Consider the following 21,318-nt stretch of genomic DNA (forward strand, 5'->3'; position numbering starts at 1 on the left):
GTTGAAAAACCCGATTAACATTAGTTAAACAGTCGAGCGACTAGTTAAATGTAATTTATCTTTATTATTAAACTAGCTGTGAACTACCCGCTTTGCTGAGCAACATCCCTACTTTCACATCCTCCCCCCATAACCCCTTGCGCAGTGGTTACATTCTTGTAATGTACACGTCATGCTCCTTTATTTGATACCCCACTTGGGTATATTTGAAATATCCTATTATTCATCCCCACTTTCTCACTCCATCATTCCACCTCCCGAAGGTTAAAAATAGTTCAAAACAATTCTTCAACTTGGTTGTACATCTTGTCAATATTTAAGCCTAATCGATGCAACTTTTTAAGTTTTTGACGCCCATCCCTTCCAACCCCTATTTCAAGCCCTTACTCTACTATATTATGCATGTATTATACAAAAAAACCTTCCCTCTGAATCGCATCTATCAGAAAAAAATAGCATCAAAATCCGTTGCGTAGCTTTAAAGATGTATGCATAAATGGAGATAAGGAACAGAGGGAAGCGACTTTGTTTTATACTATGGATAATGATATGGATAATAATATTGGATAATGATGATGTACCTTCACTTCACATTACTCATTACTATTGGCTCACGGTCTAATAAAACAACAACCATAATATAATTTTTTTTGTCTATATTCAACAAGTAAAAAACTTTTGATAGTGGCTTTTATTAGAATGCCAATAAAATATTTTCAATAACTAACTGGGTCGTTTTCAAAACTTTTTATAGCTTTTAGTAAATTCTTGAACAATTCTATGAACAATAATAAAGGAAGTATATGATGGTAAGATAAATAAAAACACATTCCTTTAGTTATATTTTTCAATTTTTAAAATAAATAATTTAATAAGTTACAACACAATGTTTTTCTAGAAACGTTGAGATTAGAAAAATATGAACAAAACAATAGCTGCTGTCATATTTTTATACAACATTTTATTTTGTTCTTTTTCATTTTTTATGATGTACACAAACAAATAACTTTTCAAATTTTAGACACTCAAAATATGCCAGCTTAATAGAAAAATATTTTTCACTGTATTCATCGTATCCTTGTTCTACTGATAATGCAAAACTATTTATTTAGGTACTTTTATTTCCAAACAAATCTCAAGTTTCGAGAATAATATCTCGGTTGTTTACAAAAGTTATATTCTATTTCTAGTATTGAAGTAGTACCCGGATAACCGAGCTTTGCTCTTTATTTATATTAAATAAAACCTACCTTGATTGATTTTTGGCCCCCGAAATTCCCTACCTACTAAATTTCATGAAAGTCGTTGGAGAAGTTTCCAAGATTAAAGTTTCCAAGAGAAACGACGTTTGCTTAAAATTAAGCAAACTAGAAGCTATATCGATTTTTAGTCCCAAAAACCTCCTGCATACTAATCCTGTAAGTACTTCATCTTCTTAAACCTTTCTTTAATGTTTCAGCGTCGGTAGTCGGTAGTTTCTCCCAATTTTTTAGTATTACTACTAGCCAATAGATGACAGTAAGAGTCATATTTTTCAGTTTGTTTCAGTATTTCCTGAAAAAACGATTAAAACGACATTTTCTTTAAATGAAACCGAACGGGATCGATATTTCGCCCCAAAAACCTCTGCATACTAATTTTCATGCAAACCGTTGGAGTCGTTTCCGAAATTGCTGTTACACCGTATAATTTTTTCTGGTTTTCAGCTTATTATTCTTGTTTTTTGATCATATATATTATATTTATTTTTCATTTGAAAATGTAAGACTACGAAACGACTAACTAAATTATAGCCTTAACTTTAATCAGTGACTTAACATTACATTACTTCTGCTCTTATTTATTTCCGCTTGTTATACTAAAACCGCAAATTTCAAAGAAGTTTCAAATTGAGTATACTTTTTGAATAAAGTCCAAAAAATCGATAAAATCCATTTTTCGGTATATTTGAAGTTTATTTATTTGAACGTATAATGTGCTTGAAATTGTAACAAATTAACTTCAATTGTAACAAAGCTCATTATTTTCACAAATCTATTTATAAAGATGCACCATTAATCCATATCAGAAGTGCGGGATTCCTTTTTACAGATTTAATCGAAAACAAAAATAAATAAAATAATTGAATTTTATTAACATTAGAAAGATTATAAAAATCATATGTATTAACATAACTTATTAAATTAACATTTTTTTTATTTTAGTTATTTACTTTCTCAAATCGTACAAATCCCATAAAAATAGCAATAAACTTTGATTTAAATAGAAGCTTATACACTCATATTCCCAAACGTCGATGCTTTAATGTCTTTTGGTTTGTCCCGTAAAGTATAAATGCCAGTAACAAAATATAGGTACATAAGTATTGATCATATTTATATGACTATAAATTATTATGTTGGAATAAAATATAACAAATAATAATATCTGTTATTGTCAGTTACTTAAGTGAAAATTTTTGTTTTGACCTTTTCAATATAAATTTTCATTTACATATTAAAAATTGGTCTAAATTGAGTTTCCTAACTTTAATTTAAAAAAAAAAGTAATATTATCTAGTCATATTTTTATTAATTGATTATAAACTATGCTCCCAAATTGCTGCTCCTGTACTTCTGTCGCAGTTTATTCGTTCGAGTTATTCTATGCCTTTTCGCATATTTTTCTTTTTAGGTCCAACGCGCTTGTTTGTTGATATGGATACGACTCTTAAGAAAATAACAGAAAAAAATCCACACATGGCTGAACACGCGCGATGATGATACTCACGCCTCACCCTATGTCCAATGTTAACATTTTCCTCTATATTTAGCACAATGATGCGAATTGTTCGCTCACTAGACCGATTTAATTGGTCTTAGCTTCCTCGAAAAAGTTTATACATGGTTCTTACAGAATTGTTATTTCTGTAGAATAAAAAATTTGAGCATTGAGCATTAGTAAAACGATTAATATCGTAAAAAAATGTTCAATCCAATATTTGAAGTTTAAAGCAAGTGAAAATATTCACAGCATTCTAATTTACAGAGTTCAAACATAGGAAGCAGCAATTGGATCACCATCTATTAAAAATAAATATACTAAGCATTGTTGAAGTAATATCTCCATTATTATTACTATTTTGAAAAATTAATTTAAATATTAATAAAATAATAAAAGAATTAATTAACAAACCTACCTTGTATTTACGAATAACATTTGAAAAGAAATTGTCAAAATATAATGCAGGATGATTCAATTCAAACTTTTATCCAGGACAATTGAAAAAAAAAATACAATTTATTTTACTATAAACAAACATTTAAAATACCTACTTCTTTTTAAGTGATAAATTCAATTTCGAAAATATTGACAAACCATGATCTGATAGAAAATTAACAATTAAATCGTATCTCTAGGCCAAAATATAGCAATGATTCAAAGTACCTGCCCCATTTTATTTCTTGTGTACGGGAGGAAGTTCAAATGTATATCAGTTTTTACTAAAATGAAGGTAAATCTGCAAGGTTTCAACGGGTCTAATATTTCGAAAAACTCGTTTTCTATTTTTCGAAAAAGATACCATTTTTCAACAATGGTATCTGAATGAATAATCAATAATCTGCAATAGCGAAGCAAAAATACATGAAAATATCTTATTAGAACTCGAAGATATTATGTCAAAACCAATGATATTTATGTTATTCTTGTATTAAAGTGAATTGTAACTGATAAACGCAATGACATAAAATTAAATAGCTTGCTCTTATACCCTGTAAATAAGTATATGGTGATTGTAAATGTATATTGTTGTTGCTACAAAACTTTAACAATATTGTTTGACTTTGTATATTACATCATAGGTATAATCTTTAACCTTTTATATATACAACGTAAGTATATACAAAGTTTAACAAGTGAAAGGTTTTGTGATCAAACTTATTGAAGCAGAAATTTGAAATAAAAATGAAATATCCTTTTTCAATTCTGAATATTACAACAACAAGTAAATAAATTATACATATCAATCATATCTTAAATTTTCATCTCTGACTTAAACTTACCCTTTTTACAACTAAGGAAATTTTTATTCCCCTATATTTTCAATGTTTTATGCACAAAGTAAAATGGATTTTTTAGCCTGTTCTAGAATTATTTATGTTTTTTCAATAAATAAAAATTGTTTATATGAAAATACAGTGAACAAGATGGTTCAGAAATTGAAATTTGTTATTGATCGCCGAATTTCTTAATATTATTGGTACTTCATTTATTTCTCAGCCATGTGAATATTAATAACAATTATTCGTTCGATAATTACTGATTTTTTCTAAAGGAGATACTGAAAGCTGTACATGAACAAACTTATTATCCAGGTATTTAGGGGATCATTTGAAAAAAATAGTCAAAATAATGCGATATGGTTCAACAGAAAAGATACGGTTTTCCCCAGCCCATGAACAAAAGTTTCAAGTTATTTGCACTAAAATTAACGGAGTTTAATGAAAAGAAAGATGCTCATTTTTTTTATGTTTTATGCTGATGAATTTACCACGGAAACTAAAATGAATGGATACCGCTTTCCAATTTACTTGACTGAAGTAATGACATTATGCTCAAAAAGTTCTAGCAGTTTTGGGTATATATTTTTTTAAATATTGCAATTTAAAACAAAAATTGGCCGTCTCTGGTACGGTTTTACAATAGAATTTGCCCAATTTGCCTACTTTAGTTGTCATTACATTGTCAAAAGGTTAATAATCGATTAAAAATAAAATCAGGCATATAACTTATCGTAAATTTATTATTTTCGAGTTATTTAACGATAAAAACTTTTTTATTTTAAATTGAAATATTTCAAAAATATATATACAACTTTTTGAGCATATTGTCATTATTTCAGTCAAGTAAATTTTAAAGCGGCAAGCGTTCATTTTAGGTCCCGTAGTAAATTCTTCAGTTTTTTTACTGCATAAAAAATGATACGAGCAACTTTTTCTTCATTATAACTCCGTTAATTTTAGTGTAAATCATTTAAAACTTCTTCTATTTTCTAGGTTTTTATAGAACTTTAAAAAGCGTGTGAATAATTCTTTCGAAAAACGTCAAATTTTTCAGTTATTTCACGTTTAATACCCCGAAATTCAAACGTTTATAATTCGCAACGAAGATATTGACTTTTCGAAATATACCTAAATGATACTTTGTGCTTAGAATTTATTACTCTATCGATTCTCGTTATCATTTTCAACATATCCGCCCAACATATTCTGCACCTCCTAGACGGTTAGTGGTAAATTTTTCCAGTAGGTTACCACTCACTGGGCAAATGCCACTCGCCACCGTTTCTTGGGTTCTTATCTACTTACCGTCAAGTTTTCAAGTCAATCGGAGATAAAGGAAATAATTTAGAGGTTTAATCCTCGTTTACTAGAGTAAAAGAATGTTTTTATATTTCAATGTAGCACTGCAAAAACAAATAGTTTGTCCCTTTATACAGAATTTTAAGCACTTTTTCCAACGAAAAAACTCTATGTCTAAGGTAAAAACTACTTCTCAACTACTACTTTTTTTTTAAATTAGTTTCAATTTTTATCATTATTTATTGCACTCGATTCAACCATATCTTTCTAGAAAAAATGATATACGTCATTTTATTTAATATGAAAATTACTTTCACTAATCTACATTTAATAACAAATATGCAACATTCATTTAACACTTGGTATATTTCAAAAGTAATAAAATCAACACAAAGCTTTCCCATTGTAAAATACTTTCCAATTCGAATACGGTTTTTATTCTTCGTATGATGATGTGGTTTCTTTCATATACCATTTCTATATGTATATATTATATACAATACATAGATAGGTATATACAAGTAATACCGCAACATGTCGCAGACAAAATCATTACACGTGTGAATCAGTGTTTATAATTAATAGTGTATTATATATATGTATATGGCAGTAGATCTTTATATTTTATAATTGAACGTGCTGTACAATCATGTCGTATTGCGTCTGTTGCAGTTATGAACATTAATATGTTGTTACAATATACAGAATGTTCGATTTACATCTTGGCATATAAATATCACGAATATGACAGAATACATGCATTTAGCAATGCATCTAAGTGAGAGACATTATATACATGTGTTGAAGTTTCGATAGTTGTAAGACGCTTGGAGAGTGGGAGTTTCTTAGTTGAATGGGTGCAGTACAACAGATAAGCCACGATACAAGTCACTTTTGCAATTTCATATAACACCTATAATACTTCTTATTCAGATGCATTGCTTAATGCATGTAATCTGTCATACTCGTGATATTGATATGCCTAGATGTAAATCGAACATTCTGTGTAATGTTGACTGTACCTATCTTTATACAGTGATTTTCTCAAATATGATAATATAGTTTGCTGTTTATACCCTGAGTATGTGAAATATATATCAAGGTATACTAATTTTAGTCATAAGTTAGTAATGCTTAGATATATTGATGATACGAATTAAATTTTGGTATAGGTCGCTCATAAAATCACCTAATTAGTCCATTCCGTGAGTCCGTCTGTCTGTATGCCTGACTGTCTGCACTTTTGTCTTCAGCAAGATAACTTAAAAACGAAAAGAGAAAAAAATGTTTTAAGCGTATTCAAAAGGTAAATGTGAGTTTATGTTCGTATTTGAACGACACCGGTCGATTGAATCTTGGGTCCATAGGACCCATTGTGTAAAGCGTAAAAGCTAGCGGGAATTGCTAATTTTTATTACCGTTTTTCATGTTCTTTTATCAATAACAATTATTATTTTGCCGTTGGAAGAACTGCACCAGATATCTTTTTAAATAAAAATAAACGTTTTCAAGTCACTTGTTTGTGGCTGTAATATTTATGATTTGTTAATTATATTTTATGATTAATGTCATTTTAATTTTCCAAGCAGAAAATCGGTTAATTTACTATTGATCAATAGTATTTAAATAAAGTCATACCCCTCAACAAATTCAATTAAAATTCTTTAAAAAAACAATTATTTTTAAAATCCCCTGATGTGGACCTTCTTAGGACTATAAGTACTTTTCATAGCCAGATATTAAACAATTTATAAATGCTCTCAAAACAAAAAACTTGTTTTTACTTTAAAACTTAATCTAAAACATGAACTCTTCAGGGATAATCAATCTATTATAATAGTTTTTATGTCATAATTGTACAGTCGACTATCTTAAATTTAGAAAAACTTAATCTAAGTTACAGTTTTCTCTATTGCACTCACCAAACTTGAGCGCGAAATTTAAACTTATTCGAACGTTATAATTTTGAGCTTCTAATTATAAGCTTCTGAATTCATAAAACTTCTTAAAATGAAACAAATTAATTAAACGAAATAAACCCACGTAAACCACGTTTTATTATTTTTAATTTCGTATTTCGCTATTTGTAAGCGCTTGCTCTATTGATACATACCAAACTAAGAATTCTAACGAAAATCGATTAGCCCGGCTCTTACTACGTATCTGAAAGAAAAAGATTTGAGAATTCGTCTGTATAAACTAGTACCATCTCCACCTTTAGCAGACAATAAATTCACAGTATTTGTATTTATATTCTGTAATATAATATGTATGCTATAATCTAATAAGACGTATATTTTGTGTGTACGTATTGACTGTACAAATAAATTACAATTTCTTGATAAAGGTAAATGAATAAAATATTTTGACATGTTACAATTACATTTATATTTAGGAGTGTAATTTTAATGCAATAATCATTATCTTATTGTTAACGGTTGGCAATTAACAATCAGCTTGAATATCTTATTTTTTTAATTGAGTCATCCGGAAAATTTTTAACTATGTGATACTATTTAACATGTTTTCATTAACTCACTTTTATATGTCCGAGTGAAATTTTCTAATTAATTTTAAACTAACTTCCCGAAGAGCTAGAGACTTGAAGTTTGGACCATAGCTCAAAAACGAAAGACAATGCATTCACATAACCCTAAAAAACAGAAAAATAATAATAAAATAAAACAAGTAAAAACAAACAATTAACTGAGTTAATTGTTAAAATACCATGTATAGGCAGTGTTGATTACGGAATTGTTTATTTTATCACGTCATCGAAGCAAAGAAAGATAGCCACCTACATATAAATGTCACACACTCATGACTAATATTCCTATATAATACATACTATAAAATATTCGAACCTAATTTGTGCCGTCACGAGTAAACAGGGATGTTTTCAAAAAAATTTTCTTAACAAAAGTTGTTTATTTCTTTAAAAGGAACATTTTTTACATTTAAACTTTTGTTCTATTTTTAACGGTTAACGAACTCGCCTGTAAAAATTTCCACTTGATATCTTTTTTCGTTTTTGCGTTATCGTGATCACAGACGGACAGACAGAAAGAGAGATGGGCAACCGGAAATGAACTTATTAGGTGGTTTTTGGACGCCTATACCATAATTTTCTTCATAGCATCAACATTTTTAAGCGTTACAAACTTGAGACTAAACTTAGTATACCTTGATATATTTCATATATATGGTAAAAAAATTAAGTTACGGACTAAAATATATACTTGCAAAATTGGAAACGAAAAACATGGGGCGCATGTTTTTATGTCCGTTATAAAAACATGGTAAAAGAAGCAAATTTTTTTTAAATTAATTTTAAACAAAAATTTGTATACGTAATCAATACATAAGCAAGTTTAAGAACTCGATATTATTTTTATAACAGGTAAAAGATAAAGAGGATAACTATTAACCAATATTCTTACGAAGAAAAATATGGTATTTTTCTTCAGTTCGTGAATTTTTTTGACATCCAAATATTTAAAACTTCCCGGACTTCCTGTTACATTTGTCAGAAGTCTTAAATTCCATCCCCTTAAATGAATGACTATTTTTATGGATTTATGATGCGCATTATCGATTGACATTTATAAAAAAATATTTTCAGTACATAATTTCCTCTAACAAAATGGATTTCACAATATAGCATTGACATACATATATAAATTCTCGCTCCGTATTTATAAATCATTCTTCAAAAAGAGAATATGATGATGTTCGAATGAGAAATAACTCTCTGAGCTGTAAGTATTGAATCTTCAATCGTACAGTGTTATTAAAATGAAAATATATACTTAAAATAGCTGACTCGACAAAATTTTTACTTACAAATAGAGTACAAATAAATAGAAGAGTAAGTAATTGAACTAAAATATTTTATTACTTACTTTGTGAATTTGATACGTGAATAAAAAATTAATACGATTTTCAATTTATTACCACTAAATATTGGTTGCAAAGTATATCAGTTTAAACATATAAATCAAATTGAAGATTTAAAGAATCTAATAAAAAAAATAACATCACAAAATTTTTAGTAAGGCAAATTGAAAAAAATTTATGGCGACAAATGTTGGATTTCAGAATAAAAAAAAGTTTTTCAGTACAAAAACTTAAAAAGAAAAAAAAAATTAAAAGAGTACAAACAGAGAAATACTAATAATCACAGAGTGTTTTTAAGGAAAATAATTTTATTGCGAACGAATTGAGTTCAAAAGGCTTATTGGGTATAAGGAGTTTAAGATCGAAGGAAGGGGTTCCGGAAAATACAAAAAATAAGTGTTCAACGAAGCGTTAGGGTAAAGTTCACAAAAAAGGTGGTTTTATCGCAAAGCGTCTTTTATGGCGATGTTATTTCGTATGCTAGACATGGCTGAGATGGAATGGTTTCTGCCTCAAAACATGAAACTGTGAAGTTCCAATCAACAATATGTTTTAAATTACCATAAAATGATAAATAAATAAATATTGCACATACAACCTCAATTTCTTTAAATTAATGGAAAATTCTTTGATTAAGGATATTATAGTAATTACGTCATCCGAATGTGTTCTTACTACGACCACAATACACATAGGTCTTGAGACAGACGCAGTATTTGAACGCTTCAGTTTTTCATTTCGCGGCATCATAATGTTGACGAATTATCGTTCTTGAAGTTAGAAGATAATTTTATAAAAGATTATTTTACCTGATACTCGAAAACAGAAGATTTTCAATTATCAAGGTACCGAGACGACCAACACACTTTTTCTAATGCCAGAGAAAATTACTTATATATATATATCTTATTAACACACATCCTTATTTGTATGATTTATTCAAATACATAAATGAATATTTCAACTTTAGGCTTGCTGAAAATTTTAAAATTTTCCATAATCACTACAAAAAAGTTCCCGGCTTTGAAAATGTTCATAAAGGAAAATGCTGTAAGGTTTGTCAGTTTTTTGACGTCAATTTTTGTTATTTAAACGTACAATTTTATTAACTTTTTGTCAATAATGCATACATTGTACAGAAAGTCATAAAATGCCACGCCTGATAGTGTCGTCTTTTATACCTGCGAGGAACTTGGTTCAAAATGTTTGGGGGCCCATGTAAGGAATTTTTTTTTATATAAGATTCACTATTTTAATCAATTATGGCTAATAGCTTGATTTGTAGTTAACCAATCAAAAAATGACTGAAATAAAAGTTACAGAGTTTGAAGAGAGACATCATGTTCTGGCATCAGATTGAACCTAGATCCCCGGGTTGCTTTAATAGTAAATTTAGATCCTAAATTTTCCAAGGCAAAATAACTATTGAAATAAGAAAGTTGATCCTCAAAATAAATCTATACAATGAGGCATATAGTTCAAAGTAGTGAAATGATCGAAATTCGAGCAGTTCATACCTCGTATGACGTATTTTGGACTATTCTATTTTTTATAAACATATCAAAATAATTTTAAAAAAAGGCCAAGCCCTTAACTAATATTTTAATCGAAATATTTCAAGTTCGAATTAGAAAAATATTTCCTTGCGAGTTTAATTTCATTCCATAGTTTCTGAAATTTATATGCAAAGTTTTAAAACCCAAAACTGCAGTATAAAGCCTACCAACTGCACTACTTTATAAATTGATCACTAACGGCTTCAGAATGAGGATCAAGCTGTTCAAAAACTGCTTGAGCATCTAGTTCACCACTTACTAGTTAGGAACCCATGTGTTCCAATTTTATTATTAAATTTCCCTACATATAAAATAAAACATTGTAAACAGTATACTACGTAGAACATGAATGTATGGTAATGAATTGAAATAAAGCACATTATTTTATTGTTAATTGTAAATCAATAACATATGTAATGATAATTTGTGTCATTTACAACTAAAATATAACGACTATAGTATACTATTGTGTATATTCAATAATAAGAGAAATAATGTACATGTTTGAATGTTATTCCAAACCACACACCATATTCAAAACTTCTGTTTAGAATGTACGAGCGCCAGGGTAATTTTGGATAAAAGGCTTGATTTTTTAAAAATATATATGAGGTTGGAATAAGGCTAAACCAATACTGAAAATTTAAGGAGGGGAAGGGAGTTGTCTGATTATTTAAATAAATGAATGACTTGAAAAGTAGACCAATTAAAAACAAAAGAAAACCTTTTGTGTCCGACAAATTAAACATGTATAAGCACGGTAGTGGGGACACAAATTTCAAAAAAAATGTACATATTTTCAATTTTGATGGTGAATTATGCTACAACCTAACAATGTAAAACGAAAAGAAAGAATAAAATTTTTCGATATATGGAGTAGTTTTCAAAATACCGAAAATTTTGATTAATTATTTAGCTTTCGATATTTCGAAAACCAAGGCAAATATCGAAAAATTGTATTTTTATTTTTCGTTTATTCATGATGTTATAACAAAATCATAGTGGAAAATAAGGTTCAAATTATTTCAACCACAAGTCTAAACTTGGCTTGGCACTCGTATTACCTTAACATACGTAAATACAAGTTGTATAATTTATTATGGTCTATGTTTTACCAGATTTATAAAAATCACAAGCAGTATTCAAAAAAATATTATGAACATTAGAGGTCCATCACTAAAGTCATATTTTACACTCATTATATATTTCTTATTGTTCGATACCCTTTTTTGAAATCAAAATTGTGTCATTTCATGTTTTAGAAAACATAAATTATCTACAGAGGCCGATGGCTGTTAAGAACGATACCAAGAGACACTACCTTAAATTGAACTCAATGGTTGCCCATCTCCATTTAGCAAAATAAAGTTTTATATATAATCTCTATGGCGATATCCACGTATGACGCCACTAATGGATATCTTCCTCTTTGTTTAATTAGAAATTTTAAACGTTCATATCTTGCATACCTTCAAGTAAAGATTTTTAAAAACGCACTTCACTTTTCTATTCGTGAAGTGAGAACTCATCATATGAAGTGATACAAAAAAAACATTTAATCCGATTCTCTATTGTGGTAATCAATAACCACATAATGTAAATAACATTCCTACACGTAGTCGAGCAATCAAACTAAAAATAAAGAATTCTGTTAAAAGCTTTTTTATCTTCAACGGTAAAGTTTAGAATAGTTGACTTTTCTAAATCTAATCTATTTTTGCAACTTTAAATCGCAAAATTACAGCGACAAATCTTCAGGAAAACAATTTTTTGGCATTGTTAATTCAATTACAAATTATTTAAATTAATCTTTCATATAGATATTTACATATATCTATCACATTCTTTACAAATAAATATTTGAGCCTAGCTCAAAACGAGTGTATAAAATTGTATCAAATAATGTATAAAATTACGCCACATAGATCATATTTCTAAACGGCGTCTAAATTCGTGACTTAAAATTCGGTGATTTAAATTTAATACTACACTGAGTATGACAAAATACTTTTTTGTCTAGAATATATTAAAGTAATTTATCCAATTTTATCGATGGGAATGGTCTCTAATAAACGATGAATATTTAAAAAAAAATGTATACAAACATTTTATAACTTATATTTAAATTTAAAAAATTTAAATCCACGTTAAAATATTTAAGCTACATGCATGTAGCATATGCGTTATGTGTATGTTTGAAAGAAGATATTATGATGGCTGGTAAAGTTATATCCTATCGTTATTATTATTAAATCGATAAATAAACCAATAAAATATAATATAGAACACAGTACCTACATTTTAGATGTAATAATAATACATAAACTTTTTTTTTAAATATCCTCTGTATAAGGACTACATTAAGGCAAATTATGTTTCAATATCCAAAAACCAATACACATTAACAGTCTCATACAATTCCCTTATGCCAAAACTGTGCATTGATATCTGCTGATCAAAAAATATGTTTAGAACTAAACGATATAAAAAGAAACTCAATCAATTTTTCCAGTACCTCTTTTTGAAGGTTTTCATTATAATTGGTAATAGCGTGCACCAAAAAGCACGAAAGTAAGAATAACCAAAATGTCGGTCTATATACAACCCGTCTTGTTGAGTGTCAGGCAATGACCGAAAATCAATTATCTTACTATCAGAATATGCAAAAGAGAGATATTCATCAATTTTAAAATGGAGAATTAAAAATTTCCACCTAGAAGTTAATAAATAATAGTTAAATAACTAAAAAAAAAAAAATTTAAACTTACTGAACTAAAAAGTAGAAAATAACTTCTATATAAGTTCGAAAAAATAGAGTGATTAAGAAAAAAATCATTTTATCGTAAAAAGGTGTGGGGTGCTAGATTGCAATTATTGTAAATATTTTATTGACAGCTATTGGTAAAAGTAAAATCATAATAAAATATCTTATGAGCACCCAACGCTTTTTTACGATAGAATGAGTTTTATCTTAATCATTATATTTTTTTAAATTATTATCTATTTTTTAATTCAGCTAGTTACAAAAGCGGGTTTCTTTAGTTTTCTTAAATATTTTTAATTTAAAAAAAAGTCTGGGTGATTCTTTATGATTATAGTGAAAAAAATAAATAAAAGAAGAGAACCCATTCTGCTTAAATAAGATCTTTCAATTTTTATTTCGATATTCTGATTAAAATCTCTACATGGAGGTGGTGGCGGTCACATCACAGATTTATTTATTAAAATCGCGTTTGACAAAAAAAAGTTTTATATATATATCGATTCACATACATGTCTTTTTATTCACATTTCATCCGAGTTGTTATCCTTTATTTCGTTTTAATATTAAGTTAAACGTTTCTATTGACTTCACCACAAAACTTACACACACATATAAAACATCATGGTTGGATTTAAAAAAATATAATTTAATTGTAGCTATCAGTCTACTGTATAGATAAAAAAAATATTATACTCAAGGCTTTTTTTTATTTCTAAATAATATCCACTACAGAGTCATTCAGATATACAGAGTCATTTACGTCATGTCTAACAAATATTCTTAGAACATTATCGAAAATTCGCATAACCCGAGACTTTTCTATCAGGAAGTTGAAAGGGGAGGGGGTGGTTGGTTTCTGATGATCGAATTTTTGAAGTAAAAACTTCTTTTGGTATGTTGGGCACTTTTAAGGTGAATAAAAATCATGGAACTACTCTCATACCACATTTCTAACGCTCATCCACACCATATTGAAACGATGGTTCTCCTCCAATCACTGAACTCAAGCAAAATTGATCACACTTAGTTCCAGGATGGATGACCGCTTGAAAACACTGTGTGTTGTTGCTTTTTTTTAAATATATATAATAGTTTTTTATACACACGTTAACAATTTCGATTTACAAATTATGAAACTTTAATTATTTGTACTATAAAAAGTACAGTTATTCCAAAGTTTTAAGTTTCCACTTCTGTCGATAATCCCCATGACGGACTGTCTTTTTTTTACATTTTGTCATAAATACGTTAACTCATAGAAGCTCAGATGATTACAGCGTAACCAATTCCGTACGAGGTATGCCTGGGATAGCAGGTTCAATACCTGCCGTCAAAACAAAAAATTTATTTATTTAATGGTTGTGATGGGCTGGTTTAATGCTTTTTTAATCAATCTCTCAAAATAATCGAGAAACTGATAAATAAAATTATCAGCGGAAAAGTTGGTAAAACACATAATGGTATCACAAAGGACCCTTATGCCTTATGCCTATAACCTAACCTATACCCGATGGTTTTTTAAAAAGAACCCACCCTGTTAATTCGAAACCGGAATTGAAAATCAAAATACGGTAAAATATATATCTCCTAAATTTTGCAGGGAATGAAGTTCAACTCAATTAAACTTTGAGTTCAAGTTTGTTTCTTTAAATGGAAACTTTTTCACAAATTCATATTCTTTGCCTAAAAAAACAAATTTCGAACCTAATTTCTAGTCTTAATGTGGCTAAAAATTATACTAACAAAATTTTCTTGGGAAAATCACTTATTATACGACAAGGAATCGATGATTATGGTTGAGTATTTTCGACTAAAGTGTAAACTTTTTAAAAACTCTCCTTGTATAATCTTAAGCAAAATAAAACGGGAAAATTTTTGTTTCACATCCTATATCCACATTATTCTTTCATTCGTTTACTGTTTTCCTACGAAGATTGGAAACTAGAATACCAAAAACTAAATTGATATTAATGTTATACCCGAATACTTCGAGAACTTTATTAGAAAATGACATATTTTACCCTATATCTTCAACGTAAATGGATAGATATAAATAGTTGTAAAATCTCAAACATGAAATATCAAGGGAAGTGGTTAAGGTGAAAGTTGAAGTTACATTTAGAAAACATATCCAAACTTTTAATGTAAAAATGTTTAATTTAAATTTTATCTTTGAAACCCTTAAAAAATGATATTATTAGGGTTTAGAGTATAAAAAAATATTTTATGAAATTCTTTTTTGAACCTTTTTTATGTTAGGTTTCAAATAGGTATCAAGCTACCATACATTTCTTGGACTTATTTGCAGCAAATCAAAAATTTATGTTGCTATAATCCTTAGGTAGTCTAACTACACTCTCCGAAACTTTTTAAGTTTTAAGGGTCTAAATTTCTGTCACACCTGCTTAAAATTTTTAAATATCTAGCTATTTTCATAATCTGAAAGTAAGATAATTGACTTCCCGACACTTTACCTGATAGTCAACAAAGCGATGTATCCGTAGTCCAACACTTTGAAATTTGATTCTCACTCATTGATTTTAAAATTTTAAATATGCTAAATGTCGGCCCGTAACTCAATAGATATAATAGTAAAAAGGCTTGGGGTGCTAGATTTAATTTATTGTAAATATTTTATTAAAAGATACTGCTAAAAGTAAAGTCGTTTAAAATATCTTAAGAAGCATCAAACGCTTTTTTGCGATAAAATTTACAAAAGCGGGGTATTTTATTATTTATTTTTTTTTTTTTACAATTTTTTATTTTCAACTTTTCAATAGTTCAACTAGCTATTTAAAACTATATATTTTAAATATAAGACTGAAAAACATCTCTCACCTTTACCAATAAATGTATTAAACGCCCTTCCACCATTTTTCTATTTAATAAATTTCATAATCCTGATAATCCTGATCAGGATGATAGACAAACTTATTAAATTATTGTATTGTCATCGGTCCTTGATAAGTGTGCGAAGTTATACAATCCGAAGTTTTGAAGTGGGTGAAAATTACGTTCAAGGCTTCATTACATGGATACAATATCATTTTTTCTCAGTGTTACACAAATTTCTATTTGTAAATAAATGAAACTATTAAACAATTATACTGACTTTTTGCAAGATTTTTTCACGATTTGTACACCTAAAGATTTGGTTTCTATATTAGCTTAAAAAACTTTGATTTTTCAGTACCATAATACAATAAGAATAACGAGCCATTGAAAAAACTTCAACTATTTTACAGCAATGATGAAAATTTTCTAAGTGTTTTATTTGTCAAGAGCTATTATATTTTAAAATACTATTTTCGATTTTATTGTAAATTATATCTATTTAAAATTTATATTCCTAATAGCTTTGTTTATTTTACAGTTGGACAAAAGACGAAGATAATTGGTTATGGAATGCAAATGAAGAGCCAGTGATATGTGGAAATTTAACTGGTGCACGACATTGTCCCGCAAATTATACATGTATATGTGTTGGTGAAAATCCAAATCATGGCTACACAAGTTTTGATAATTTCCTATGGGCAATGCTCACAACATTTCAATTAATCACATTGGACTATTGGGAGAATGTTTATAATATGATTTTATCAGCGTGTGGTCCATTGAGTGTTCCTTTCTTTACGGTTGTTGTATTTTTTGGTTCATTTTATCTTATAAATCTAATGTTGGCTGTGGTAGCGTTAAGTTACGAAGAAGAAGCTGAAATTACACAAGAGGTATGTTTTATTAAAAAAATTTCAAACCAAAGAAAATTGAACAAGGAAAACAAATTTTTAAGAAAAAGGAATATATAGATAATGCGATTACGTAGAAGGCATCTACAGCTTTTGAGCTGACATATGCTTGAAACTCAAAAAATAAGTTTTATCGATAAAAACGCTTCAAGATAAAAATATTGGGTGTATAAGGCACATCTTAAGCTAATATAAATCTTGACCTAGGTTTTCAGCTTTAATGAAAAGCTGAGTCTACTACAAAACTGGTAATAAATAGATTAACAATGTTTGCCAGTTATAAATCAGAGTAAGGTTTAAATTGAACCTGAACACTTAGATCGAGTTCAATACTGGTATAAGATGTGTGTCTTTGAAACAATTTCCTCGATTAAACTTATTTTTTGAGATTCACATAGAAAAGTCTAAATCATTTTCAGATGCGCAGAAGCATTTAGATTGTATTATGTCTCCCCTCTTGTTTCAAATAAAAACGAAATTTGAAAAAAATATTAATATATTATATTTTGATTACAGGAACGACGCAAAGATTTAACAGATCATCGCGAAGATTCCACATTCAGTTTCGATCCATCAAATTTAAATGTAAAAAAATTAGGTAAACATAAAAAGAAGCGTGTTGACTCACGAAAGGGTGTTTTATTAGCAAGTTATTCAAGGAAAAAAACACGACGAAGAAAACGTGGTAGAAGTAATGCATCTGGTGTACCAGGTGGCGGTGGTGAACATGAAAAATCACCACCTTCATCTGGAGGCGGTCAACAATCAAATAATCATAATAATTCAAATACAAATTCAAAACAACATTCAGTAACACCAAGTCCTAGTCCAAGTCCACGCCATAGTAATTGTTCATCACAAAGACCACAAGTTCTTCCAATTGTTAAAACGGCACAAATTGAATCACCATCTAAACAACAGAAATTAGTTTTATTTGATCCACTAATAAATCCATTTATGTTACCACAACCACAGCCGCCAGAGAGACAGCCTCAATTAGTGAGGCAGCAGGCTGAAATCGATCCGCGTAATATGTTAGCACCGAATCGTGGACAGTTGCATAGTCGACAAGCAAGTAGTAATGCCAGTGAAGGTAACAATCAATCATCATTAGATGATTCGGGTGTTGTTGACGATCATGAGGAAACAGATGCTGTATCAGAAGAAGTGAATCCTCCGCCAACATCGACAGCATTAGTGGTTAATACAGCACAAACTACAACGTTGCAACAACATCAAAGTTTATTACCACCGAATGTTGTAAGGGTGAGTACATTTTGATATAATAGTTGGACTGAAGTAGTTTAGTGTTTACATTAAAAGTATTCCAATATGGTGATGGTTTTCATTTTTTCTGAAATCATCAGATATTTAACACGCATATGACAAATTAGTATTTCTCGCTCGGCAAAGTACATTTATCAGATGATTTATCCAAAAAAGATAACTCCTACCTAATTATTACTTCTCTTCTTGGTCCAAAAATTGAATTTAATCGAACCATAGCCGAATTTACCCATGGCAATACGATTGTGGGAGCTTATACACCGTAAGAAATGCCTGGCGTTTACTACAATGTGGGTATGGTAAAGAGGCAGACACATATAGTATCTATGTTAGCATAAGTAAAATTATAGTATTGAATAGGGCTATCCACCAGAAGTATTATGGTGGATAGCCCTATTCCCTCAATACAGTGTACAGTTAGGCGTTCACACCGATACTGATATACTAATAATCAAAAATTGATATTTCTCTCTGTGGCGGCGCCGTTTTTTAGTCTTCGTAAATCACCTGGGTGGCCCCTTAGATGGTGTCCTTCCCAAATTTACTTGAATCTCCCTTGTGTACTTGTGTGCCGCCCATCTCACAAAAATTTTCTAAATTTGTATTGAGCTAAAAATAAATAACCTTTTCCAAACAAAATTTTCGATAGTTTTAATCCGTATAGAGACACTATAAAAAAATTCTAGTTCTTAAATGTTTTTAACATGGAAAAAAGAAAATTACTAAGCAGTCACTTACTTATTTTCTTGAAAAACATAGAAATCGTTGACTCAAGAATTATATACTTGTAATAAGAACACAATCTAATGATTTTTAGCTTGGGACAGTGTAAATAGATTTTATGGTGTTAATATTTTAAAAGATAAATAGAAAATAGGTTTTTGAATAATTGTCTCGCGCAAATCAACACATAAGAAAAAATCATACTAATACAAAAACTGCACCTCACACGTGTCTGTCTACTCATAATCTGTGAAATATTTTGAAAGGAGATTCTTGGATATGCTTTAGAATAAAGTGTTACTAACCAGGTTAATACATATACTTTAAGTTTATGTATTTTTATTAGTCGACAACATTCGATATTGAACTTAAAATGAGATTATTTTCGATGTTATAAAATAAAATTGTTGTAATGTCATCCCTAAAGCTTTCTAGAAAATATAGAAATCGTATTATATCTTGAAAATAAAACTGTATGAAATAGTTATTTGGAGACCTGTACATCTTTTCTAACGGAGCAATTCAATCAAAATTTCGATTCAGCAAAGTAATTATGTTTACTCTACAATTTTACTGATTATAATAGAGGCATTGAACCACGCGATATGCCACATTAACACCAATACTTTCAGATATTATCCAGGGACGTAAGAAGTAGACAAACATATACATAATTGACAATATATGACGAATCCTTTCAATTTTCTATATATCTTTTATCTCTCTCTAATAATATTTTATCTCTTTAATAATTGTACATCTCTTCGTAATAAACTAGAGCATAAACCTTGAAGTAGGTAACTGTTACGGCAATCGGTGACATAAGTTATTTAGTCATTTATTAACCGAGCAACTCCCCCCCCCTCAAAGAATTGATTTAGACTTAGTCCAACTTCATATAAAAAGAATCTATCCTTTTATTCAAAATTGCCCCAGCGCTCGTGCATCGTTAAGTATGGAAGAGATCTTTGGTAGTTATTTAATCTAAAAAGAGCGATGTATTCTCCAATCATGTTTAAGTTTAAATAGCTTCAGTTGCAATAATTATAGTATGGTGTTTGTTTAGAAAATGAAAGTACCAAAAAATTAAATAAACCAAACTGAATTTTAAATGTATAAAAGCTTCAATGTTTTTGAAATACACTTATTTAAACAAAATGAATTTAAAAAAGTTGATGGTACTTTAAAATATCTGCAGCATTATTCATTTTAGTAAAGTACACTTCAATTAAATAAATTTGAACTATTTCAGCTCTCTAAGTTTTTACGATTTATGCGCTCAGTTTAAACTTCTTCACCCTCCCTCCGCTTAGAACAACAAGATTTCAAAATGAATTCTTTTAACTTGCTCTCGACATGAATCTTATGAAAATCACTTGATACTATTTCACAAAAAATTGAGTGGATAAATCAATCCTTTTGATTTATCGAATTTCTCTACTATTCTTTAGCGTTATGCAATCTCTTTTATCTATTGTTAGGATTTTAAAGTTGATAATCATTTCATATTATGAACCAAAATCTGGATTTTACCAACATTACTTCTTACGCAAAATTGTTCAACTTCGATAGCTTTTTTAAAGGAAACATAACACTTTTAAAAAAAAATGTGTCATGAGTAAAATTGTAGAAAAATCTTATCGAACCAGAACAATTGTTCGTGAACTCTTGAGTGGTTTTCGAGCTACGAACAATGTTTTCATACATGAACCTATCCCGACGTCACTATGACAATTTTTTTACAGTCTAAAATATGTATAAAACCTTGATTGGCCGTAAGAGCAACGTACAAAACGAGCCAACCAATTTTAATTAGTTTAAAAGAGTCAAAATTCAACATTTCCACTGGAAGAGCATTGTTTAATTTACCTTCCTGCTATAACTAAACTGCGGATGTTCATTAATTATTTAAATAAACGTAGGTTCTGTTTTCGATTTTCGAGTGTACAAGTATATTATATATCTCTATGTTGAATAATTTACATAATATTAGGATGAACTTT

The 21,318-nt window shown here is 28.9% G+C and overlaps 1 protein-coding gene across 1 annotated transcript in view; it reads left to right on the forward strand.

The window, feature by feature from the left end:
- LOC123297903 (sodium channel protein 60E) overlaps positions 1-21,318 on the forward strand; it is an 80,142-nt gene that overhangs the window by 29,745 nt on the left and 29,079 nt on the right. The window contains exons 4-5 of the mRNA XM_044879733.1: positions 16,933-17,287; positions 17,822-18,502. Of these exons, the coding sequence (XP_044735668.1) occupies positions 16,933-17,287; positions 17,822-18,502 (1,036 nt within the window). The remainder of the gene's footprint in view (positions 1-16,932; positions 17,288-17,821; positions 18,503-21,318) is intronic.

Source organism: Chrysoperla carnea, chromosome 4 (genome assembly GCF_905475395.1).
Source record: "Chrysoperla carnea chromosome 4, inChrCarn1.1, whole genome shotgun sequence".
Classification (NCBI taxonomy): Eukaryota; Metazoa; Arthropoda; class Insecta; order Neuroptera; family Chrysopidae; genus Chrysoperla; species Chrysoperla carnea.